Below are 26,192 nucleotides of genomic sequence, written 5' to 3'. Positions count from 1 at the left end.
ACCGCCTTCATGGTGGGGGTCCCCACTGGGGTGCCTGGCCAGTCTGGGTGAGGGGTTGAGGGCCGTTTTCAGGCTGGCGGGTAACTGAAGCTCCCAACCTCTCCCTTTTTTCCTTTATTCTGGGATTTATTTACCTTCTATGGCTGTCACTGGAACTGAGAGTCAGCTTTATCTCTGAGGCTCGGCTCCAGCTCTGAGACCTCGGCTGCTGAAAGCAGGGATCTGGGTTAGTTTGGGTTCTATAATTGTAACACTGTTGTGGTCCTGCTTGCTCCAGCTCTGATGGCTGAAAACAGGTTTCTGGAGTTTGTTTAGCTTCTATATTTGCAACATTGTTTCTTAGAGTGCAAGCTCAGAGGCCGGTAGCAGCAGGGGGGGGGAATGTTGGAGTTGTTGGGTGGAAGTTGTAGAAACATGGACATGTAATCTCTTTCTAACTCACATGTTAACTGCTCCTCTGTGTTTATATGGATCATTTATTTTCTGACTCAATCTTTTTCAAATTTTTTGGACACTATATATACAATGAAGATCATAAAGGGCACTAATATGAAGTGCAGGTGTCACTAAGTGCTGTCTATTCATCACCCAGGTTTAAGTGTAGAACATTTCTAGCCTCCCCCAATATTCCAACTCCTAAACTCATCTCACACTTCTAGAAACTACCTGCTTACTTGATCATAGGCTCAATGATGGCAAGTAGTTTGACTTCAGTGTCAGTATTGTACCATTAGCATATAGCTAGAATATGAAAGATGTTCAATAAAAGGTTCTTGGAAAAATAAAGAAAAGTCATCTGTTGTGTAATACCTAAATGAAATAATTAATCTATGTAGTATTAAGTATGCATTTTCTCAAAGATCTCAGACTCCATTCCATTTCAGAAGTGCAAAATACTCAGTCTATAGACCATCTCATACAGCTTGTCATCCAGCAAAACAAAAAATACTTTCTCTCAGTTCAGATATTTTAGACTGGGACAGGGAGACAGAGAGATATCTGAGTAGACAGTGCAGAGTGGGATTGAGGAGTTCAATCCAGAGTTAACTAATCATGTAATCATGTGAAAGGTGGAAAGAATTCACCAGCACCCTCAAACCAGAAGTTTCCTAGATTGCTACCACTCACTCAAATCCAACAGCTTTTATATCAGTCTGTGGATTCTAGAGCCTATAAAAACTCTGAAATCCTGTTTTTCTCCATCAACAATGCCTTTATTCTGGTCAAAGCCAATAGTAATTAGCACCTAAAAAATTGCAACTGCTGTCTAAGTGATTTCAATGCTTCCTCTTATAACTTCCTATCCATTTCTCTCATGTAATATGAATGAGTTTTCAGAGCCCCAATTCTTCTCATACCACTCTCCTATAAAACAATGTGTTGCTGTTGTTGTTTTAATTTTATATAAATGATAATACTATATGTGTGTGTGTATCTATACATATAAAGAGGTGATATGCTAATTGTCCGTTACGGTGTCCCAGTAATGACCAATTTGCATATTGACAGACCAGCAGGTGTGCACACAGCAGGGGGACTTGTGTGAGGCTCGCTTTCCTGCTCCTGGTGGCCCAAATCCTCTTTTTCTCCCGGGTACACATGCCCAACAAACACCTCTGTGACACTGCACCCCGTCTGAGAGCACTCCCCCAGGGATGCCATCAACTCCTCCCCCTGAGGTGGGGGGAGCCCAGGAGTGACACCTGCATGGCAGAAGGCTGGTTCTTAGGGCACAGTCAGAAGATGCCAACCGGGGGGTGCGCACATTGGCGGAGACCCCTGGGAGGGCTAGCACAGGCAAATCGAGATGGTGTCGACCCAACACCATGAGGGAAGGGCCCGGTCACAACAATAGAGAGTGCACAGGTGACCCTCACACCACAGGCAAGCCACTGTGGCTTTCTCCAGCCATCCATTCATTCATCTGCCCAGTCCAACCTGGACAAGAGCTCCCATCCTAGGCAGAACAACCTGTCCCCACCCCCAGGACAAGCTGGGCCTTCACCTGCGAATTCCAGAGGGGAGTGATGGAGAGCCACTTGAGACATGAGAGTGGGCATGCTGGGGGTGGGAAAGGCCTCCGTGCCTCCCCTCCCAGCCCCCCCCCCCCGCTTCAGCACTCAACGGGAGAAAAGCCTCACATGCGAGTGAATGCACACATGTGCGCACATAAGGCAGTGGTCCCCACGATGTATGTAGACCGGGGCCAGCTGGACCCTCCCCCAACTCAGAGTGGGGAGGCGTGGCCACAGTAGGCAAGACACAGCTGCATCATAGCTCGGCCCCTCAAAGCCGGTGTGAGAGAGGCCTGAGTGCCCAAACAGATGCTGCTACAGGTCCCAGAGAGGAAAGCTGTCAGTACTAAGAACAAAAAGTATAAAATTTTTAATTAGCCTATAAAAAAGTAAAAGAGTGAGGGAGGAGGGGGGGAAGATGGGGGAAAAAGGAAGATGGGGAGGGAGGGAAGAACTTTATAAAGGAGTCAGCAGAGTTAAAGAAGGAAAAGGATGTATGAGTGAACTGTAGGAGCTATAATGAAAATCAAGTATAGTTGTGTACTGGGGACAGATTTTAAAAGTAGGAGTCAGAAAAGAAAAGAGATAAATAATAATGAATAACTAGGCAAGTAGAGAGATATATATTAAAACAGTGGAAGTAAGTAGAGAAGAATGTATGGGAAAGGTAGGATGAGAGAGGAAGAGGGAGGGAAGAAAAGTTTTAAAGGGAAACCAGTAGAGCTTTAAGGAGAATGGGAAGAAGAAAGAAATGGGACAGGGGGCAAAGGTGATCCGAGGGAGGAAGTGAAGAAAAAAATTAAGGTGGGAAAGAAGGAAAATGGAAGGGAGGGCTGGGGTAAAGATAAAGGCAAGAAGGAATGTGGGGAGGGAGGGAAGGTAGGAGAAAGATGGGAGGAAGGATGATGGAAGAAGTAGAAAATAAGGAGAAAAGTAAAGTTTATAAATGATGAGTCGGTAGGGAAAAGTATTACATAAAGGAGAGAGAAAAATTGAGAGGGAGAACCCAATAAAGAAGTCAAATACAATTGTGTGTGAAGGGGATAAGATTTTTTTAAAAAGTTAATAGGAGTGACCAGGCCAGCAGGGGAGGGCAGTTAGGGGATCAGGCCAGCAGGCAAAGTGGTAGGGCAGGCAGACAGTTGATTGGTTAGGAGCCAGAGGTCCTGGATTGTGAGAGGGATGTCGGGCCTAAACTGGCAGTTAGACATCCCCTGAGGGCTCCTGCTCCTGCATTGGAGAGGGTACATGTTGGGCTGAATTTACTGGGGTAACATTGGTTAATAAAATTATATAGATTTCTATGATACATCATCTGAATATTATATTGTGCATTTGCCATTTAAAGTCAAGTGTCTTTCCATCACTATTTATCTGCCCCTCCCTTTACCCTATTCTACCTTCCCCCTCACCCCTCCTTCCCTCTGGTAATCACCATAATAGTACTCTCTCTATGGTATTATTTTGAAACATGGGCTATTGAAAGTTTTTCATATAGAAATTAGGTATTTCAGTCTCACTACTAAAGGGAATCTTTAATATTTCTATTATAATTCCTAGTCATATTTTTAACTGGATAACATATAACTATAGTTTGAATTTTGGCTAAAATCCATATGATGAATCTCACTTGTATGTTATGTCTCTACACATTATTATTTCCCTACTGAATTTTTCTCATCTTAAAATTATATAAATCGCTAAACATGTAAAATTAGCATGGAAGTAGATTCATGAAAGTTTGTTGTAACTATATTTTAAAATTCTATGAATTTTCTGTTGCTAACTAAAACACAGATTTAGACTATTGAATCTAAATATTATGATATGACATTAGTGTGACATTAATGCTTTCAGACTTTCTTATTGCTTTTGGAGACATATTCAATGTTAATATCAACATTGAATCACAACAGGTTTTACAACTGTAACATGGACTCTTATAAATCTAACAGGTTATTGATATTGTCATTGAAATTTGAAATAATGTTGAAATTTTGAATAGTTCAAATAAATTCTGAGCACTTGCAGAGAGTAGTTAATGTCTTCTTTTGTATTGAAAAATGAATTCAACTTAATATAACACATTCTAAAAATAGCCATCTTGCTTTCATATGATTTATATTTTCTTTGAAGCAACCTTGCAAGTGTGTTGCTCTTTTTCACTTCATTTATACAAAAGGCTTTATGAGAAAGTGGACATAGATTGTCCTATTATCTTTGATTTGTGTATCTCAGTACACTCCATAAGTGGGACATGAAGCAGAAATGCTTATTTTTCCTCATGGGAACCTCAAAAGAATGAAAAGAGGTGACAGCAAGACAATTTGCACTATCAGAAGGAACAACAGGAAACTGCATTTGTTTCAGTTCTGTTGGACAGTGTATAGATAGGATTTGTCAGTGAAATAATGTGGCTCATTTATATTGGATGTATTCTGTGGAGCTCAAACCACTATATGGGTGCTCTCATTAATCCTAAAGCCTTGCTATCGGCTAGGTTTTTAGCAGCTTTTGTCCTCACTTTATGGCCTGGGAGACTGCAGTTTAAAGGAAGTCACTTGTACAGGCATTGGCAATGTTCATAAACCAACCAGTGGGTTTAACTGTAGTTTAAATAGGAGAGAAACATTTTTCTTTTTGCTATATTCATAAAAACTTTATAGTAGTAATTATCCAGTACAGCCAATTGCTAAATGTAACGATTTAAAATACTCTGACTCCTCTTTATCTCCAAAATAGTTTTCCTATCAAATCTGTGTTATTAGTAGGACTTTCATTTTCTACTCTTCCTGGTTTCAATTCAGCTTGCTTACTCTACTACCTCATTGACACTACTTGGTTCAATGGGTTGTTTATTCTTAACAATTCTCCTTTTCTGGGCTTTCACGTGGATCTTTGCCTCTTTTCTCCCAAGTCAGAATTCTACGTGTGATTGATCATAAAAAATAACTGAATGATATTGTAAGAAAAATTATAATCCACGAGGGGAATTTATTGAAAATGTTCATATTATCCACTCCAAATATGAAGGATTTTTCTGGAATTAAAGTGGGATAGTCACCTCAAATTTAGATATAACCATACAAACAGCCTTTTTCAATATCAAGATGAGAAAGATTTCTATTCAATCCTTGTGTGGTATTTGGAAACACATTTTAGAGAGGAAACTAGGAGTTTATTTAAATGATTATTCATGGACAAATTTAGAAACAAAATCTTGGAAATGGAACTCCTTAGACATTGCATATATGATCATTTTAAGGCTATAAAATAGGTGAAAACTTTCCCTGAGTTACTTGCCAGTAAAAAGCAGAGTAAGGACCAGATATTGGTCTCTGACCTCCAGGCTAGTGTGCTTTCCTTAGGTCAGTGTTTCTAAAACCAAAATGTGGTGTTCTGTCTGAGTTCTTTGTCTTGTAAAAATCAAAGAATGAGTTCAGGGACAAAGACAGCATGCAGAAGCAAAGCTTATTGAGAGACTGACAGACTTCCTGCAGCAAGAGGAAGCAGGAAGGGGGCCCAAAGAGGGCACTGCTGAAGCTCTTTGTCTATGGACATACATACCTTCATAGCTTTTGATGGGTCTTTTCAAGGTATTCCATGTAATATCCAATCATTTTAGAATGTGAGTCTGGCTGGCGGGTGGGACCTGATTTGGGACTGCCACTTCAGGTCTGAGGTTACTGTTCCTTCCCAGCCGGGCTCAGTCCTCCCTACCCCACCAGGTTCAACCCCAGGTCATCTTGTTCCAGCGGTTTGTTTTGTGTGTGTGTTTTTGTTTGTTTGTTTTCTGGAACCAGGCACGGCCAGCAGTAGCCAGCAAACTGCATCATGTTGCTGCTAGACTTCTCTATTCAGCTTCCCCTCTTCGGTCCAGTCCTAGCTGCCTAGGTTCTATCGCCTCATTTCCATGTCAGAAACAGAAAAGACACAAGAAACCATGAAAAGGTGGGAAGCACTCCATATGTGATAGCTCATGTGACCTAACATCTAAGTCAGGAGAGAAAGTGTTAACAATTTTCCCAATTTTATTATTAGAAAAACAACTGAAAATGAGTAAATCCAGAAATAAAGGACTGGTCTTCTGCCTATTTGTCTAATTAGCCTCATAGAATAACCTGAACTCATTGCAATCTGGCATGAAGACTTTTATTGTAAATTAATGGTTGCATATTTTCACAACAACCACCAAACAGATAAGACACATCCACACAGTTTATTTGCTATTTTATAACACACACACACACACACACACACACACACACACACTCTGCAAATCATTCCAACGTTCATTCCCTTCAAGTATAAGATGGAAAACTTCTCGGGGGAATGCCTCTCAGGAGGATTGCGTTGCTGCTATGTGATGTGCAGATGGCCAATTATTCCAGTTATGAATCCATACTAGTCTTTTAGAAGTAAAGCACAAATAGATATTTTATCTGTCTCTTAGTTTGTTTCTCTTATGATATAGCTTAAGGTTTATTTCAAAATGTCCATGTTCTTGAAATGCTTTGGAAATTAAATAGTCTCATTATAGATAAATGGTGAATACAAAAGAATAGAAATATTTAAAATTATGTGAAACAGGGGGTCTAGGGGAAGCCGGAGGAAGATCAAGGGGGGAAATAAAAAGGAGACATATGTACTACTCTTTGTAATATTATAAGCAATAAAACAAAATTAAACAAAATAAAAAAATTACGTGAAACAGGAAATTAGTTCTCATATAACCAATTATTCTTTGAAAATAGAATTAAGAAAATAGTTGTCAATATCCGAATATTACCACTGCTGTTGTACATTTCATTTTTTACTTAAAATGACAAATTTATAAATATAAAATAAGTGAGATAAACCTGTGCCAAAGAAGGTCCTGTCTCTTGAGAAGAAAGGATCAGACTACAAAAATGTCTTTAGAGAAGATGTTGTAATGATGCCATCATCTACCTGAAACATAGGAATGGGCTTTGTCTTCAGAAGTAAGTATATCAATGTGTTTTAAAAACAAAAGAAATATTTATGAAAATATATCCTCATAATTCTGTAAATAACAATCAACTCAATTATAAGACTCACCACATTTCAGTGAATAATATAATTAAATGTTATGCTCATGTGAAGGTAAATATGACTATTTGCACAATGCCTTAACTACTAATTAAAATAATGATTACTAGGGAACATGGCAGGTTGCTTTAGCTGAAGAGAGGACCAATGAAATAAAATGAGAACATCTGTGTTTTCATTCTTAAGATGTTTTTGATTACAAGTTTCAGATCATGAGTTTTCGGCTTATGATGAGACAAAAGAAAATTATTCACTTCAACATCGGGATGATCATTCACTCCACAACAGTCACTGAGCCTCTCCTTTTTTACTATGCGGTGTGTAAACCATGGGGACACAGAAGTGAATTGGCCCTCGAGGAGTTTACATTCTGTTCAGTGAGCTGGAAATAAAAAAGGGAATTAGAACAGAGCAGTGTCTGCTAAATGTGTAAACAAGGGTTTATGTTGGGGCACAGACAAGGACTAAGCTTCCCAGAGTACCTGACATCTAAGTGTTGAGGAAAATGGCATCAGTCAGGGCCTACAATTTATATTGGTTTAAGAGGAGGTAAGAAATATGATATAATTTTTAAAAATAGTAACTTTCATTTTAACTATAAGAATAACTATCACTAATAAAAATCCTCTTTGTGTATGTGCATTTATATATGTGTGTGTGTACGTATATATACAGAGATAGATAGAGTGCCAAGGAGTAATGAGAAGATTGCATGGCACAAAGCACATGTAAGTGTTAAGTATTTCCTTTTTAATAACAACCTAAACAACACAGCACTGAACTTGACTAGTTTGAGGGAAGATAGTGATATTTGTAACCAGCAGTCTATGAGACACTGAAATAATAAAGGATCAGTTAGCAATATTTACAAGGACAACAAAATCACGATAACCAGTTTAGTGCACTGGTCAGTTCAGGGAAATAACTATAAATTTAGTGAACTAAAATAAAAGTGAAACATCTGTTCCAGTTAGTTAGTGGTCTGGTTTCTGTCAAACTGGCAGTCCTCTGGAGAAAATCAAACAAAATACATAATATGGGATAATATCACTGACAGCAACTTGTTCATTAGGTATTCGGATCTTCTTCATAAAAGTGCAACACAAAATGTGTTTTTAAAATCTCTGCTTTGTAAGGTCTCTTATTGCTTGGTTCTCTAGAAAATGGATGTATTTGCACTTTATATTTGTCAATTGTTTGCTGTAATCTATATATCTATAATAATAAAAGTGTAGTATGCTAATTAGACTGGACGTCCTTCCAGACGACCTTCCGGACAAAGCCAGGGCTGCGAGGGAAGCCCAGGCCCCAGGTCCTAGGTGCCGAAAGGAAGCCAGTGCTGGCAGCCAGGGGAAGGAAGGGCTGCTCTTGCACAAATTTTGTGCATCAGGCCTCTAGTCTATAATAATAAAAGAGTAATATGCTAATTAGACCAGACGTCTTCTGGACATCATTCAGGATGTCCTTCCTGATGAAGCTGGGGCTAGAGGGAAAGCCAGCCAGGTCCCAGGTGCCTGCCATTGCCAGAGGAGGGATGCCTGGGTCCTGGGTGCCAAAGGAAAGCCACTGCTGGCAGCTGGGGGAAGGAAGGCCTATTCTTGCACAAATTTCCGTGCATCGGGCCTCTAGTATATATAAAAGCCTAATATGCTAAGTGTCCATACGACCATTCAACCAGTCTCTATAATGTGCGCTGACCACCAGAGGACAGACCCTCTGACTAGTAGATTAGCTTGCTGCTGGGGTCCAGCCAATCAGGACTGGGCGAGATGGGCCAGACATACTCAGAAGCGTCCCTGTGGTCCCTCCCTAGCCCCCATCTGCACTAGTGGGGTCCCTTGGCCTGGCCTGCACCCTTTCTCAATCTGGAGAGCCAGTTTCGGCCCGATCCCCACAGGCCAGGTCAAGGGACCCCACCAGTGCATGAATCTGAGCACTGAGTCTCTAGTTATTTATAATAGTTAAAAACCTAGAAAAAAAAATAAGTCAAATCAGTTAACGATTAAAGTATTTATCTGTTGTTGAAATAAAGTGTTGTCAATGTAATTTTGATCATTAAAACACCAGATTTATTTTTGAGGAATAGACAAAAGCAAAAAGAAACGCTCTCAATCCAATTTAAAAACTTGCTATATAGTGTCTTCATATGCATAGACTGGTTACCCTCTTTGAAGAAAACTATTGATTTTGGGTTTATTGATATAGTCAAAGGCTCTGTCACCTTGAATTCTGGGAAAAAGTGCTTGCTACATCTTGTTAGTTACAAAAATTATGTAAAAGATATAATGATTTATACCAGTTGCTTATGTGATGCTCAAATGAGTCACCTTCGGGTCCTAGACTACAGATACTGATTCAGAAGGTCTGGGATGGGACTTGAGATTCTGCATTTGCATTGAGTTCCCAGGTCATGTTGATGCTATTTGTCCATGGATTACACATTGAAGAGAAGTGATCTATAGGATCTATGCTCACACTACTATGTCTCATGGATCTCATACAAACACACACACACACACACACACACACACACACAGTCAGTTGCTGAGGGTTGAGTTATACAGAAATTATGCTATCCTTGCCAATGGAGACATATTCTCATCAGTGATTCACAAAAGACTTTTTTACCAGAACATTTTTTTACATTATCTCATCTTAATGATGCCTTAATTCTGCAGATCCCAGTATCTAAGATATCTAGTTTCTGAAGGTAAATGGCATTTGCTGTGTACACTAATTTTTCAGTTGAGTTTAAAATAATTCCATCTTACTACACACAGAAAGTGCTTGCAGCTAAGAGTGAATTCTTTCTTTACACACAACCAGATGTGATTGAAGTGGGCATCAACAGTTTGAAAAGCATAATACAAAAGCTGTTAAGTATGTCCAATTAGAAAGCATTTTACTTATTTCTATCCTCATTACTTCTAAGTTTCACCAACTGTGGTTCAGGCTCTGGGCCTCTTGAGCTAATGTACTCTTTATTTCAGTAAATTAGCATAATGAAGACCCTTCAGTGTCACCTTGGTTGTTCCAGTATTTTAGATGGGATGACAACATTATTATAATGAAATCATTTATATGTAACATTTCAAACAGAGAGGCAGCAATGGAGTCAAACTTGAGACTCTCCAGCCAATTTTGTCTTTCTTTTTTTAATATATTTTTATTGCTTTCAGAGAGGATGGGAGAGGGAGAGAAAGATAGATGCATCAATGGTGAGAGAGAATCATTGATCGACTGCCTCCTGCATACACCCCCCCCCCCCCCCCGCCCCACTAGGGATCAAGCCTGCAACCTGGGCATGTGCCCTGACTGGAAATCAAATGTGATACTCAGCCATTGAACCATATCAACCCTGCCAATTGCATCTTTCTATAGATGCATATGACATTGTATCAGGGACAGGATTATTGAAGAGATGGATCAATTTGGATCTTTATCTGAGTTACAAAGAGTATATAAGGTGAAGAGAGAACTACCTATCTGCTGAAATAAAAGTTAGTGTCAATCAGTCTTTATTGAGCATACACAGTGTGCAGGGTATGCTATAATTGCTGCAACCTGCAAGTTAGAGTGCTAGAATGTAAGGTCAAAATCTTTTCTATATGTACACTTTTCATCAAGGCATATAATCTTCCTGATTTTCATCGCATAGCCAATGGATTCTTAAAGTTAATTAATGTGTCTTAAAATATAACAAAAATTGCACATGTGTTTGATTTAATATAAGAAAATATAATCATTCTCTAAGCTTTTCTTCAATAAACAAGTTTTTTAAGAAAAAACAACACCCTCTGTCTATAATTTAATCTTAGTGCTCTATAAAGTCCTGCTTTTAGTATCAGCTCTCAGAAGTGAATTGTTTGTTAAATTTCTATTAAGCTGAAGGTGAAAAATTAATGAACCATTTAAGATATTTCAAAATGGATGCAAGTCTGTTAGTTATGCAGCACAATAAATCAAGATTTTGTCTGTGTTTGAGTATGGTCTAAGGTTCCCTGATATTTAACTTTTGAATGCATTGTTTCTTATGTTTAATGGAGCATTTTAGAGGGAAAAAGAATGCAGTTATTGATTTTTTACTAAAAGATAAATATATCTCAAAGATGGTTTTAGTATTTGAAATACTTTTTTTACCCACAAAACATAATTTCAGAGCAAGGATAATCAGTGAGAGTTGCTGGAGACACCTGGGTTTTGGAAATCTATGTAATGTGTCTGCTGTGGGAGAGCAATTAGCTGGGGAGAAAGCATCCACATATAGCAAGCACGAGGTTAATAAAATTATAATTTATTCTTTGGTTGTACCTGTGATCCATTTTCTAGGCATTCAGTAAAATAAAGGCATTGAAACTACCTTTCAAAGAATTATTGATTCCTTCTTTTGTTTTCCCAGTAATTATTGAGCTCCTCTTATGTTCCTCAAAATCTCCTTGGCTTTGAGTAGCATACAATGAGAAGAAGACTTGATTCTTTGCCTTCAAGGAATTTAGCCTTTAGAGGAAAAACTGAAGTGTTTATTATGAAATGTTATTGTTAATTAGAAATGGTGAGTACTACAAGAAAGGTACAGATATATTGCATAAATAGGAGGGTGTCAGAGAAAGCTTACAGAAGGTGACTTGTAAGTTAGAGTCTGACATGTGTGATGCAGGAGAAAAGCAGCTGAAGTGGATGGATGGGCTTACACAAGAACATGGAAGATATAAATCACAGAATATGTAGGGGGACAGCTAGTTTTAGGGTAAGATGCATGAAGAGGAATGAAGGGAAATAATGTTGGAAATATAGGTCGGAGATTGTGAAGTACCTTGAATGGCAAGATAGAGTTCTGTATTTGAACTGGGGAGAGGTGAAGTCATGCAGCTTTTTAAGAACTTTCATTTTGTGTTGGTAATGTGTCAGCACCTAACATCTATGAAACCTTCAAAATAACAGATTGTCCATTTCTTATAAATGCTACAGTAGTCACCTCATTCCCAGGGGCGATGTTCCAAGATCCCCAGTGGACTCCCCAAACTGCAGATACTACCAAGCCCTATATATATTTTTTTCCTATACTTACATGCCTATGATAAAGTTTAATTCATAACTTCACAATAGTAAGAGATTAATAACAATAACAATCATGTAATAGGACTATTATAACAATGTACTGTAAGAAAAGTTACGTGAATGTGGTCTCTCTCTCTGTGATGCCTGAGATAGCTGGGAGGTTACTAAAAGGCGGGTAGCATACAAGTGTGGAGATGCTGGGCAAAGTGTTGATTTACTTCCCAGGCCGAATGGAGCAGAATGGAGAGAGATTTCATTATGCTACTCAGAATGATGCTCAATTTAAAGATTATAATTTCCTTTTTTTAAATGTTATTGATGTCAGAGAGGAAGGAAGAGGGACCGAGAGAGAGAATCACTGGGATCAGAGACTGCGATCCTGGCATGTTCCCTGACCGGAAATTCAACTGTGACCTCTTGCTTCATAGGTCGATGCTTAACCACCAAGCCACGCCAGCCAGGCATGGATTTTTCCATTTAATATTTTCAGACACCTCAGTTAACTGTGGGTAACTGAAACCCTGAAAAGTAAAACTGCAGATAAGGAGGGGCTACAGTATTTCATTGTCTGGTGTACACTAAAAGTTTCAAAGGCAATGGCTGAGGGAGAAAATACATGCTGGGCGAAGCAGAGGAGGTGGCTATCAAAGGCTTTCCGCTCTGTGCACACTGTTGATGCCTTGAGATTTTTATCACTGTAACTCCAGGTACAGCCTAGAGCAGCAGACATAGGGCTGCTCACTTGTGGCTGAGAGCAATTTCCTTGTGGTCTGAAAATCCCCTTTCGTTTATCTCAGCAAGCTATATTGCTGCTAGCATCTTCTGTGTGAACCAGGACCTGGCTCATGGCCATGCAACCTGTACAGTCTCCAGGACCCCCACTTAGAAGGACCCACACCTAATTTAATGCTCTATTGCCATATTGAAACTCTCCATACTTTTTGAACAAGTAAATGGTTAGGAAGCAGTGAGCTGCACTGTGATCAAAATGCACTGCCATACATCCATATAAAAGGGGTTACTGAATTATGAGAGCAGCAGAGCGCTTATATAACAAAACCGATTCGAAGCTTGAATCTTCATTATTTTTCTTCTTCAAAGCCATGGCTTCTATGGTTGCCACAGGGCTAAGCTAAATATCATTTCTTAGCCTTGTGGTTTTGCAGTTGATAAATTAAGGAAAAACTTCTGTAACATATTTTCTCATTTATAATCTGCCTCCTGGAGCCTGGGTACCAGTATGGTTGAGTTCTGCACCCCCTGCAGTCCTTTCAAATTAAATTCTGAGAAAAACTTTAGCAATTATTTCCCCTAATAAAAGTTCTGAAAAATGGAGCCCTCTGTTCGCAAACATTATTGGCTGCCTGGTAAAGTCATTCTGTTGTGTATTTTATTTTCTGAGTCAAGATAATATATAAACTGAATAAGGTATCTTTTAATTCTATCATTACGCACAGTTTAGTTTATTCTCTCTATTCTCTTTACCCTGAGTACTTGTGTATTTTTCCCTTATTTGTGCTATCATGGCTGTTTTTCCTTTTTATTTGTGTTAATTTTTGTTTTCTCAAACTTAGAGATGAATATAGTAAAATATTCCTGCAAGGCTTAATTCCTAAAAATATGTCACCTTCTCCCATACTTCCTTGTGTCCTTTCCTATCGCCCAAAGGTAAACACTCAATTGCTTTCAACATTTTTAGTTATTATTATTATTTTTTTATATTTGCCTCTCGGTCTGAAGAGCATTTTAAAGAGTTGAATTCATGTTTCAATTTCATCTATTATATTGACTTACCACTATGGACGACAATTTTTAATTTTCTTTCACAAGTACCTTCACCCTTGACTTTTTTCGTCTATTTTTCCTATAGAATGTTGCTTTTGTATTACAAGGTCATAGTTTATATTGTTATGACTATGTCAATACTATTCACTTCGTGTGATGATTATATTTCTTCCTTGAAAATCTTTTTACTCCCTTTGCAGCTAATAGTTGCCTCATTTCATAGATATTTTAAATTTTTCTTTGTATTTAGAACCTCTTCACATGCTAATTCTGATCTTACTGTACGTGTTCTCCAAATAGAGAAACACATACCTAGTATTTCCATTGTTTTCATCTTCCTGGAGAACTTCCCCCCTGAGCCTCTGGACCCCTACTCCTTTCCTCACTAGGTCTGCTGCCCCTGTGCCATTTTAGCATTGTTCTTGGATGAGAGTGCCCTTAAGAGTGGAAGGATTCATTAAGTTGATTTGAAGTTCTTTGTATGGGTGGAATTTATTGATGGCCGGGTTTTAACGTAGGGTGTCTTGGATGAGTGGCCTTATTGGTAGACTTCAGATTTTAAGTATTTTTATATATTCTCTGTTGACCTAGTCATGTTTACCAGAAGTGAATTTTCTATTGTCCTAACTGGAAGGAAGGGTTCTGGGTGTCAAGAGAGTAAAACATCTGAGAGCCTCAGCAATAGTAACGTCATCCCATCAAAGTTTTCGGCTCACCATTCTCTTTATCTGGTGTCTCTCTGCTTGGCATCCCACCTTCCGTTTTCTGCTGAAGTGAAGGAGGGAGGAACAGGCACTGTTCACATCCACAGGGTGACTGAGGGGGCAGGAGGAGAGACCCCCCCCCAATCAGAATTTCATCAAGTCTTCCTTTGCTCCTACTTAACTAGGTAGCAGGTATTGTCAATCCTTACACCTTTCTGGGTTCTGTGGTACAAACTGCATTGCTTTTCAGCATACCCCCTCTGCTGGCTTAGGTTTCGGTCTCCTTGGTCTGTCATCAACTATTCATCTGCTTTACAGCTTATAGAATCTTATTGTTTTTGTCTTTGTTAGTCTCTTAGACCATGTGGATTAGTGCTTTTTAAATTCCTTTATTGTCATTTCTGAATGGAGGTGTGTGTGTGTGTGTGTGTGTGTGTACAATCTGCTATCATTTACTAACATGCATAATAGTATTTGGACTGAATTTTTATTAAGTATTGCAAATCATTTTTAATAAGTAGGGTGTAAATAATGAATAAGCAAATGAACAAAATAAACCTGCCACTCATAGTTTAAATACTTATTACAGAAAATTTTTCTTCCAGTGTTTTTTTTTTCCCTGATTTTTTATTTTTTTTAATCTTTATACATAGGTCCTCTTTTTTGCCCCATTAACCTCTCCCAGCCCTTTCCTACCCACCCAAAGCCCTCACCACCCCATTGTCTGTGTCCATGGATTATGCCTATATACATACAAGTTCATTGGTTGATCTCTTCCCTATTCTCTTGACAAAGGGTTCTGTATCTTTCTCTCTTGAATACAGTTGGAAGCTTTAGGCAAAACCGATGGAACCTCACCTCTCTACTAGTGCAGCCCATCTCAGCGGCGCTCGTGGCAAAACTGATCTCTTCGTCCAAAGATGGGACCAAAAATGGTGTCTGTCGCCCTCTAGAACTTCCACCTAGTGGTAATGTATTTAAAATGTCTGTCTGTGTGTCTTATAATTTTATAAGTACTGTTTTCATTTTTAATCTCTTAAATCTTTGTGATTAAGATCGCGCTTTAAAAGAAAACACATTTATTTTTTTATGAGGTGCAGCCATTAGCTTCTCTGTCTCTTTAAGGGATATTTTTGGAAGGTAATTTTGATAAAGACTGAGAGTTGACCAAACTCAGAGACTGAAAAAAAGAAGGAACACATTTTGGACTGCAATAAAGAAAAGCAGCTTTGCACATAAAGCATTTTGTAAGTTTCATGAAAATCTGCTTAACGTAGCTTCCTGGTTTCAGCTTCAGCAGGCTTGTTGCCTGCCAAGATTCAGAGGATAGCAGTCAGCTATCTGGGGTATGAAGTCCTTTAGTAGAAAGCATTAAAGCCTAATTCCTGCAATTGACTAAAAAATCCCTCTGTCTTTACACATCATTGCCCGGGAGATGCTTCTTGTACTGCAGTGCAGTTTGTCAGGCCTTGTTGGACCACATAGGATAAAACTGAAGAAATTAAACTACCTGTAGTGGTGAAAGCGCTGCTGCCTCTTGTTTCTGCCTCCAGCCTCAGCATTAGAATTCTAGACAGGAGGTTCTCTTTACATATCGTTAAATTTGTATCTAGTCGCTGTGAAATTCAACTTGTGGGGCTCTGTTTTGTGTCCAGACCTGGAGGCTTAACTACCCTTGTTTTATTTCATCTGTTTATCCCTTGGCCACAAAATCATTAGAAATATGTTTCAAAGAAGCCTAAAAAAATCTGAATACATCCAGAATTGCCCTCTGGTAGAGATATAGCTTTTCAAAGGCCTATTGATTGAGAGCCTCCTAAACTGATTATTGATTGAGCAAAGTGGGAAATATAGACAACAATGATAAGCCTATGTCTTCAAAGTGGAATGAGGAAGCCCTTGAATTGTGTGTTTTTTTGTGTGTGTGTTTTTTTTTTTGTGTGTGTGTGTGTGTGTGTTTTGGTTTTGTTTTGTTTTTTTTTCTGTCTTCTATTCTGAGCCCACAAATTCATTATGGGCTCAATTTGTTAAAATCTATAAATAACAATGTAATAATAGTTTAGTTGTAAGGAAAGCACTGGGCTTCATAAAAGACTAGATTGAAGCCCAGGTTTAATTAATTGATTAATTCAACAAATATTCAGACCCCCTATATGTTCCTGCCACGCTCTGTCCTCGGTGAAGTGTTAGCCCCCTTGCCAGCACCCTGCACCACCTCCCTACCAAGAGCCTCTGTGTCTGCACCTACAGAACGGTCTCTAAGATTCCAGTATCTCACGTTGTTCTGAGAATTAAATCATGACGGACATCTGAGTACTTTTGTATACTGTAAAATGTTATGTTAGCAGCTGTCTTCCTCATCAAATAACCATATCAATGTGCGCCACAATATGTCAACTGTCTGCATAATGATGGCACAGCTAAGCAAAATAGCAATCTCCAGTTTTATCTCTGCAATAATTTAGCCACATACATGACTAAGAAGACATAGTGAAGCTTAAAAGACATAGTGAGATGTATACTGAAACCTGCTTATAACTCTAGTGTTAAAGAAGCAACAAGATAGGCCTGCTCTAGAGCTGTAACTCGTTTGGATCACTGAGAAGTTTTCCAGTTAAAGCCTGTGGCAGAAACTGCCACTGTCCTTCTTCATGAAGGTAAAGAGCAGTTTGCTACAGCCAGATAATAAAGGAAGGAAGACTCATCCTCTTCAGATCTTTCTCAGAAGGAAAAGCAAAATCTCAGAAGGAAGAGCAAACATCAGAATACTTTCTTAGCATATTCTTTAAAAAAAAAATCTGTCATTACCTTGGAAACAGTAAGCATATTTACAATTATCTATTTTTTTTCAGGGATCCTCTGGACCTGTTAGGCCAAATATTGATTGTCTTGACATTTCATTTCAGCCACAGTAGTACATAATGCCCCCCTTCACAGTGCCATTTTAAGTTGTAAGGCAATAATGACAATTAAATTATAGAAGCATTTTATAAATCTCTTTTGAATCAGAATGCAGATTCTCTATAACTAGAAATATTAAGGCCACCTGGGTTTAAATAGTCTACAGATTAACTTGGCATTTCATTCCTTGGCATTTTACAGATCCCAACCAGGTATCTGTAACCCTTTAGACTTTCAGAGCTTTCTGTCTACACTACATAAGCTGTTCTTTCTCTTTTTTAAATATTTTTAAATTCACTTTTAGAGAAGAAGAGAGAGGGGGAAAAATACTAATGTGAGAGAGAAACATAGATGTGAGAGTTAAATATCCATCAGCTGCCTCGTGCACACCCCTTACTGGGGATCTAGCCAAAACTTGGGCATGTGCCCTGACTGGGAAAATATTTTATAAATCACTTTTGGTGAATATAAAAATGACTATTTCTAAGTTGCATAAAACTTAATGTCATCAGTGATGATGTGATAAGTTTTACATAAGTAAATTTGGGTCACTTCTCCTCATAGGGATGGATGTACATATAAAGTATATACATATATAATACACATATATATGTATATATTACTGAAAATTCCATTTATTAGACTATAATGTCTACAGATAATATTATTTATAATTTTTACATATTTCAAAGATTTATATTTCTAATTTCTGAAAAGCTACTGGAAAGTACATATTATCATTTCTTGAGCAGAGATTTAAAGTGATGTATTGAACATATTATCCACAAATTGTTGCTATACTAAAATTTATTGGCAAGTAGTACATTTTAGCTTTTCAGAAAATATCTGTTAATTAAAAATGTTAATACAGTTGAATCTAGCATTGTTGTTGTGTTTTTTGTTTGTTTGTTTTTGTTTGGTTTTTTGGTTATATATGAGACCAATCAATCTGTCCAGAGTAGCCTCAAGAGAAAATTCCTCAGGAGATATAAAAAAATAAGCTAAAAAAAATAGAAAACTCGTTTTAGAGAAGGGTTGGCTTTAATAGATTTTGGCCATCAACATGTAAGGAAATATCCAGAACATGACATGCAAATTTAATTTGTTCAGACAGCTTGTATATAGCATGCATTTGGAGATGGTGATCACTCTTTATACAAACAATTTCAGTGAATGACGGTGTTGTGACAAATACGAGCTAGGTGTTAGGAGTCACTGAACTATGTGGTGGTGACACCCCATTGTATGGCTCTTCAGGCAGTCAGCTGCACAGTGAACCTAGGAGTCTGAGCTGGAAGCTGATAACAGAGTATTCGTGGAACTAAAGATCAGCCTTCGTGAGCTGCCAGCCTGAAGTCCTTGGACAAAAGCTAAAAAAAAGCTTCAGAAATCACTTTGAAGGACTGTTCATCAAGGCTCTTAAACAGAGTGAGCATAGGTGGGAAACCTATTGTCCAACGTCAACAGAAAGTACAGTCAACTCTCTGTATCCTGGGGAGTGAAGGTTGGGTTTACTGAGGGGGACGTAGAGCTGTCACTCACCCAGAACTTTTCCAGCTTCCAATTTTCTGTCTCGACAGGTTTGATTTTAGGAAATGATTCAGCTTTGTTTCAGTCTAGAGTTTTGTTTGTGTGTTTGCTAAAAGACCTAAAGACAACCTGCGATGTATACTCTGAAGAAAAATTATTTTAACAAGTGTTACCCAATTTTCAATGTTTCTCAGCAATTTTTACAGGGTCTTACATTCTTCTCTCATTATTCCTCAAACACCTGTCACTCCTTTCAAATTACAGTAGCTCCGACTACACTTTACAGTATATAAATGTGACAACAATCCCTTAGAGTACAACCCTGTCTTTATATTTTGATGGTCCTTTTTATTCCCTCCACAATGGATTGGCATTGCCATTTACTAGCCTAGAAACTTCCAGAGATTCCTCAAGGACTTTCTGGTTCTATATTCTGCTATTCCTTTCAGGTGTCCCATTTTTCTCACTATTATTCTATTAAATAGTATCCAGGTATGTCTTGCATGTTTGTGTTTCCATGTAGCAAAACCCAAGTTTTTCCCTAAAGCTCAGTGCAAATGCTATCCTCTCCATAGAAAAGCCCTTCAGTGTTCTACTGGGACAGCCTCTCCTGACTCTGTCTACGATGCTTTAGGCACTTACATGCTCCTTGGCATTATGGTATGATTCTGAGGTAGAGTATAAGCAACTTAGATTTTCATTAGAATGTATTGTTTCCAATTTATTTTTATTTTATTTCAATTCTTTGATATCTTCTTTTTGACCCAGGAGAAAAAAAAACCACACACACACACATATGTACTGTGTGGTTGTCAGGTGTAGCATTCTATATGTATTAGTTTAGACTAAATTTCTAAATCCTCTCATTCAGATATTCTATATCATATTATTAGTTTTAAAATCTCTTACTGTGAGTATAGATTTTAGCATGTAGTTCTGCCAATTTTTTAAAAAATATATTTTATTGATTTTTTACAGAGAGGAAGGGAGAGGGATAGAGAGTTAGAAACATGGATGAGAGAGACATTGATCAGCTGCCTCCTGCACACTCCCCCACTGGGTATGTGCCCGCAAGCAAGGTACATGCCCTTGGCCGGAATCGAACCCGGGACCCTTGAGTCCGCAGGCTGACCTTCTATCCACTGAGCCAAACCGGTTAGGGCTGACAATTTTTGATATATTTATATTTTAGGTCATTTCTTAGATATTTGTAAATTTGGATATTGTATATTGTATCTTCCAGGTTGGTTGCAATAGTTATCAAATGAAATTATCTTTTTTTATAGATCTATAAGGCTTGTCTTATCTTAAATTTGATTTGTCTGATTTAACTTAACTACACTCGCTTTTTTATTAGTAACTTTATGCTATATATTTTAAACTTTTAACCTTTCTGTATCTTTACTTTTTAACAGGAATTATGAATAGCAATTAATTTGTATTTAAAATATAATCTGATCATCTTTTAACTGGAACATCAAGTCCTAGATTTAATGTCATTGCTGATGCATTTATGCTCATACTTTTGATCTAAATTTCTTCAGGGGTTTAGTGCCCTTATCCTATCCAGCCTTCTTCTCAGATTTTCCCACGCTAGATTCCTCTGCTTTATGGTCATTTTGGCTCCTACTACACAAGCCTCCACAGAGGCACTTCCCCTTCACTGTTTACCCCCAACCCTCACCACCACCACCCATTAATCTGCAGGAACAGGCAGGTTGTTCCCTGGGGAGATTGGAAAGCCAGGCTTTCCTGCCTACTGGGCTGTCTGGTGTGACTGTGAAATTGACACTCCCTACTTAATCTGGCTTAATGTCTGATTACATTTGATTCCTTCCTTTGTTAATAACTAACTAGTCACCTATGCTAACATTTCCCTCTCCAGAATCCTGGACCCTTGCATTTTACAAGGAGAGCTGGATGGAGGTCTCATTTTCTGTAGCTTCTTCCAGCTGTGAAGAGAGGTGTAGTCCTGCTTATCCCTGGGCTCAGAGATGCTTGCTATCTGCCAAAAAAAAGAAGAAGGGAGTCAAAAGAGGAGGGGGCCTATACATGGGGAAATAGGGTTTTGTAAGTTCCAGGTCAGTCTGTTACTCTCCTTGGAAGACAGCATGCACAGTGTCGGAGGCTGGCACAGTTGGACATCCTAGAGGTGACAGATTTGACAAGAAGGTTGAAAAAGCATGGACGAAAATGAAGAGAATTATAGCAACTATAGGTCTGATGAGAAGTAAGAACCAGATGATAGAGGGAAGGGCTGGCTTTATAGTGCCCAAGATTAAATTGGCGAGGGGGCTTCCCTGGACAAAGGTGCGTCACACCTATTAGAAGCCTTCTTGTTTACCATACTCAGTTCAAATGAGGACAAGGGCAACAGCCCAAGATCTCCTTCCTGAAGCAGGTTGTTTCTGTCTGGATCTCTTGGGTAGAAAGGAAACACAGCTTTTGGTGGCAGAATTTTGGTCCCTTCAGTCCCACCGTTATATAATAACGTTTTGTATTCCATACACCACTTCACATTTCACCTGCTCAACCATCTTGTTTCACCTGATAACAGGTCAGTTCAGCTAAGCTGCTGAGTGTCATTTCAGGAGGCAGCAATGTAGGCTGGGCTTCCAAAGTGAAGTTTATATTGTGTAAACAAGTAATCAGGTATTTAGGAAGATTTATTCCTACGAAAACAAAAGAAAAAAATGAAAGTTATTGATCAGAGCAAATTATAAACCCATTTTGGAGGCTACTGTAAGGTGAAAATGTTTTTAGATGTAAGGCTCAAAAGTTTATTTTGCTGGAATGAAAAGAAAGCAAGCAGTGACAACCTGAAGAGTCCTCTTTGTCTGAAGTTTGAATATTTCTAGTGATATCATCAGGTGCTCAGGTAAATTCGGTATGGCATGCACAGTGTTAAGAAAAATGGTTTTAGTTCTTAGTAATTCCATGTCCAAAGATGGGATAAAAATGAAACATTAGTTTGGATGCTTGAAGAAAACTAGAAGAATTCAGGATCCAGTTCAATTTCTAGTTGAAAGACAAAAATTTGAAGACAATGAACTTAACTAGAGTCTAAAATCCACAACTAGACATTATGATTTAAAACAATTTCTCCCCTTAAAATTAACCTTATTTTTATTAAAGAGCTAAATTAAGATCAATTTATTGACTGCATTAAGTTCAGTTTCAATTCAGTCAGATTATTTGCATAAACACAACAAGGATAGCAATTGATCATATCAATTCTTTTAATTCTGTTTTGCTGGGATCACATAAGGAATCTCCAGATTGAGCTTTAATTACCCTTGCAGGAAGTGACTATGAAGTTTCCCCTTCCTAGTTACTCCAGCTTAATGTCCGATTCCATTTGTTCCCTTCCTTTGTTAATAACTACCTATGCTAACATTACCATCTCTCTCTACTCATTCCATTTATTGGTATATTTATTTTCATATTCTATTTTTCATACCTATTATTTATTTTCACTTTTTAAAAATGTTGTCTGGTTATTTGTCTATTGCTAATACATGTCCTTCCCATGTTGAGTTTAATTACAATGCTTACTTTTAAATTAACATACTGTTTCAATATCTTTATTTGGGTAGTTTATGTGTTCATTGTACTAACTTTCTTTCATGTGGGTTGTGGACCTCAGGTAAGTTGGCATTTTAGTGGGAGATCATGTTTCCCTGGATGTATCAGCTACAACTCCTGTGACTTACAGGAGGACAGAGTGAAGTTAGGCCCCTGTTTACATCTTCCTTGATGTGTGCAGTGAGAGAGAGTCTATGTGTTCTCAAGTACTGCGCAACTATTCTAAACCACTCTCAGTTTTTGCCAGATCACTAGGCACCCTTAATTTTCAGGGAACCAATGTCATGCAATGAAGCGACAGTCTCCTTAGGTATTAATTTCACCAGCTTTGGGAAGGTGGAGGAGAGAAGGAAATACCCAAGAGTTCAGGTTTGCTCAAGTCTCTTCACAACAGCATTTTATCCCAGCAGATGTGAGGAGGCTTTTATAAACCAATTTTGATTTCATTTATTAATCTTTCCTTATGGATATTTTATCCACAAATACACACATTTTACCAAGTTTGATTATCATGTGTACCTTTTTGTATGTTGTTCTTGTCATTTATAATATACCATGGTCTTAAATATTATTTTACATTTTAACAGCCACACATTTTATTATACTTTCCTAAGTAATTTCCATGTTTGGGATACTTAGGTTGTTTTCTGTAATTTATATTATAAACTATACTGTAAAGAGTTTAATTATTCTTGTAGGATAAGTTCCGAAGCACAGGATTACTATTCTAATTTCTATGCAAAGTAATATTGCTTTACCAATAGGTTGTTCACATTAGCAATGCCAGTAGCAGTAGATGCATTCTGAGAGCGAAAGTTTATTCAAGAATTTACTGACATTCATTATTAACACTGGAAACGTGATCATGGTGTTGCTTCTATTGAAAGAAAAAGGACTCTGCAATTTTGTTTACAATTATGGATATGGAATAATAGAAAACAATACTTATTAGAATCAACATGATATATTTAGATGTAAATAAAATTTGGATAAAATCTGTTTTTTGCTATGTTATAAGTCATTATGTAAAGCTGGGCTTGCCCAGTGATACATGAGGAAGTCCTATCAGTAAGAAAGATCCCATGTAAATACAACATCTTTCTCAGAACAACATGTTGTCTTCTCTTTCTCAAGACTCCAGAATGTAGAAGAGGGCAGGATAATATGAAATCATCCATATAAATAGTTAGGAACTCTGTATGATATAGAAGGGAAAATGTTTTCAAAACCAAATATTAAAAGAGATTTTCAAATACCCAGAAGCAAAAATGAAGCCAGAACAAAGAACCAAAGAAATAATCAAAAGAGCTGACCCTGTTACTGCCTGGTGTTGGGAGGTTATGGATCCTGATTAATTAGGGTGGGGATATAGTAGTCACGTTGGGACAGAAAGCATGATTATGTTTCCATAAGGAAGTTGTAATAACATTCCTATATAAAATCAAGACCATGGGGTGAAAGTGGGAAGAAAGAAATCTACCCACTGATGGAGAAATGCTTTCTTCTGTCTGAATTCTGGGTGGAAAAAAAAATAAATCTGCATTTAGAAATCAAACTCCCTGGCTCACAATTTACATTACCATTGTAGTATAGAAAATCCAAGCCAAGAAATTCTCATAAAAATTGTCTCTAATCCAGATATGTTCCTGGGATGCCTGGCAAAAGTAAATGTAATGTTGGGAAAAATATGTATCAGAGAAACACTAAGCCAAAGAGAAGCTGAGTAGTTATATTAATATCAATGTATCAGAGAAACACTAAGCCAAAGAGAAGCTATTAATATTGAAGGGCAGGGGAGGACTGTAGAGAAATATTGGGATAGAGAAGATATGAAGAAAAAAATTATGTATTTTTATAGAAATAAGAAAACCATAGCAATTCCAAATTGTATACAAGAAATTAGTCTAAAATATACAAAGAAAAATTTTATAGTATGGCTAGGATAAATTGACATTACATGGGAAATTTTAACATCCTATGTAATAAAGATGTAATATGCAAATGGACTGTGTAATGACCCCAATCATGGATCAGCAGGAGGGTGGGGCAGTGAGCTACAAGCCTGCCTTGGAAAGCTATAAGGGGGCGGGGAGGGTGGAGCTACAGGAGGGCAGGGCAGTGGGCGGAGAGCTATTGGAGGGCAGCAGCGAGCTACTGGCGAGCTACTGGTGCACGGATTCATGTGCAGAGCTACTAGTCTATGATAAAGTATAATATGCAAAATCACCAAATGACCGAACAGCAGAACACCTGGACACTCTATGATATGCACTGGTGCCAGACCAGCCAAGGCAGGTGTGATGCGATTGGTTGGGGGGCCCTGCCATCACCCCATGATTGCCCTGCAGAGGGAGGCCCAGGGTACCCTGTGCAGGGTGATAGATGAGGGGGCTCCACGATTCATCACCCCTGCAGAGGGAGGCCCAGGCCACAGGACGGCAGGATGATTGATGGGGGATGGGTGGGGGCTCTGCAATAGCCCCAAAGAGGGAGGCCCAGGCCACCCTCTGTGCAGCGGGTGGGTGGGGCCTCCCTCTGCTGGGCGATAGATTGGACAGCCCCGTGATCCATCGCCTCACAGAAGGAGGCCCAGGCCACCTGGCCGGCGGCCACAGAGGGAGGTCCAAGTAACCCAGTTGGCAGTGCTGTGGTGGGTGGGCAGGTCCTTCCTCTGCTGGAGGATTGATCTGGGGGCCATGTGATTAATCGCCCCACAGAGGGAGGCCCAGGACACTGGCCAGCAACGCTATGGTGGTTGTGCGGGGCCAGGCAATGATTGCCCAGCAGAGGGAGGCCCAGTCCAGCCAAGCGATGGATCTCCATGCCTGTCGACAGCAGAGGGAGGCTACTGGTGGTGTTGGGGAGGGCGGGTAGAGGGGAGTGCAGCAAAGAGGGCAAGCAGTGGCAGCATGGCAGTGGCAGGGGCAGGGCCAGTTCCTGGCAACATGGGGAAGGAAAGCACTGATAGGCCCTGATTGCCGGCCAGGTCTAGGGACCCTACCTGAGGGGTCCCGGATTGCAAGAGGGCACAGGCTGGCCTAAGGGACAGCTCTCCTGTGCATGCATTTAATGCACCAGGCTTCTAGTATATCAATAACAGGGAAAATACATAGAACAATAAAGTTATAGCCACACCTTTTTTTCAAGCTTGGACATATACATGGAATGCTTCAGCCATATCATAGGGAACACACATTAATGATATGGGACATTCATAAAAAATATTTATTTTCTACTTACCAGATGTAATTACCTATAGAGTCACAAAACAAATTTCACCTAATATCAAAGTATCAGTAGCATACAGACCTTGCTTTTTATACATAGTTAAGTTAAACATCAATATTAAAACAGTAACATACATCTCATATTTGAATATTTTAAAAATTACCTTAATACATATGTAGAAAGAATTTCAATAGAAATTTAAAATGTTGGAATCATAAGATAATACCATAGATCAAAATTAATGTACTATTGCTACATAGAAAATGTGTAGCCTTAAATGCATATGTATGTGAATATATATATATATATGTATATA

The 26,192-nt window shown here is 38.6% G+C and overlaps 1 protein-coding gene across 1 annotated transcript in view; it reads left to right on the top strand.

The window, feature by feature from the left end:
- LOC102757107 (inactive N-acetylated-alpha-linked acidic dipeptidase-like protein 2) overlaps positions 1 to 26,192 on the top strand; it is a gene marked incomplete at its 5' end in the record, with an annotated part of 304,189 nt that overhangs the window by 181,372 nt on the left and 96,625 nt on the right. The window contains one exon of the mRNA XM_015559693.1: positions 15,457 to 15,600. Coding sequence (XP_015415179.1) covers positions 15,457 to 15,600 — 144 coding nt within the window. The remainder of the gene's footprint in view (positions 1 to 15,456; positions 15,601 to 26,192) is intronic.

The sequence above is a fragment of the Myotis davidii genome, unplaced genomic scaffold, assembly GCF_000327345.1.
Source record: "Myotis davidii unplaced genomic scaffold, ASM32734v1 scaffold573, whole genome shotgun sequence".
Classification (NCBI taxonomy): Eukaryota; Metazoa; Chordata; class Mammalia; order Chiroptera; family Vespertilionidae; genus Myotis; species Myotis davidii.
Note: the sequence above shows the minus strand (reverse complement) of the source record. Positions and strands in the feature narration are given on the sequence as shown.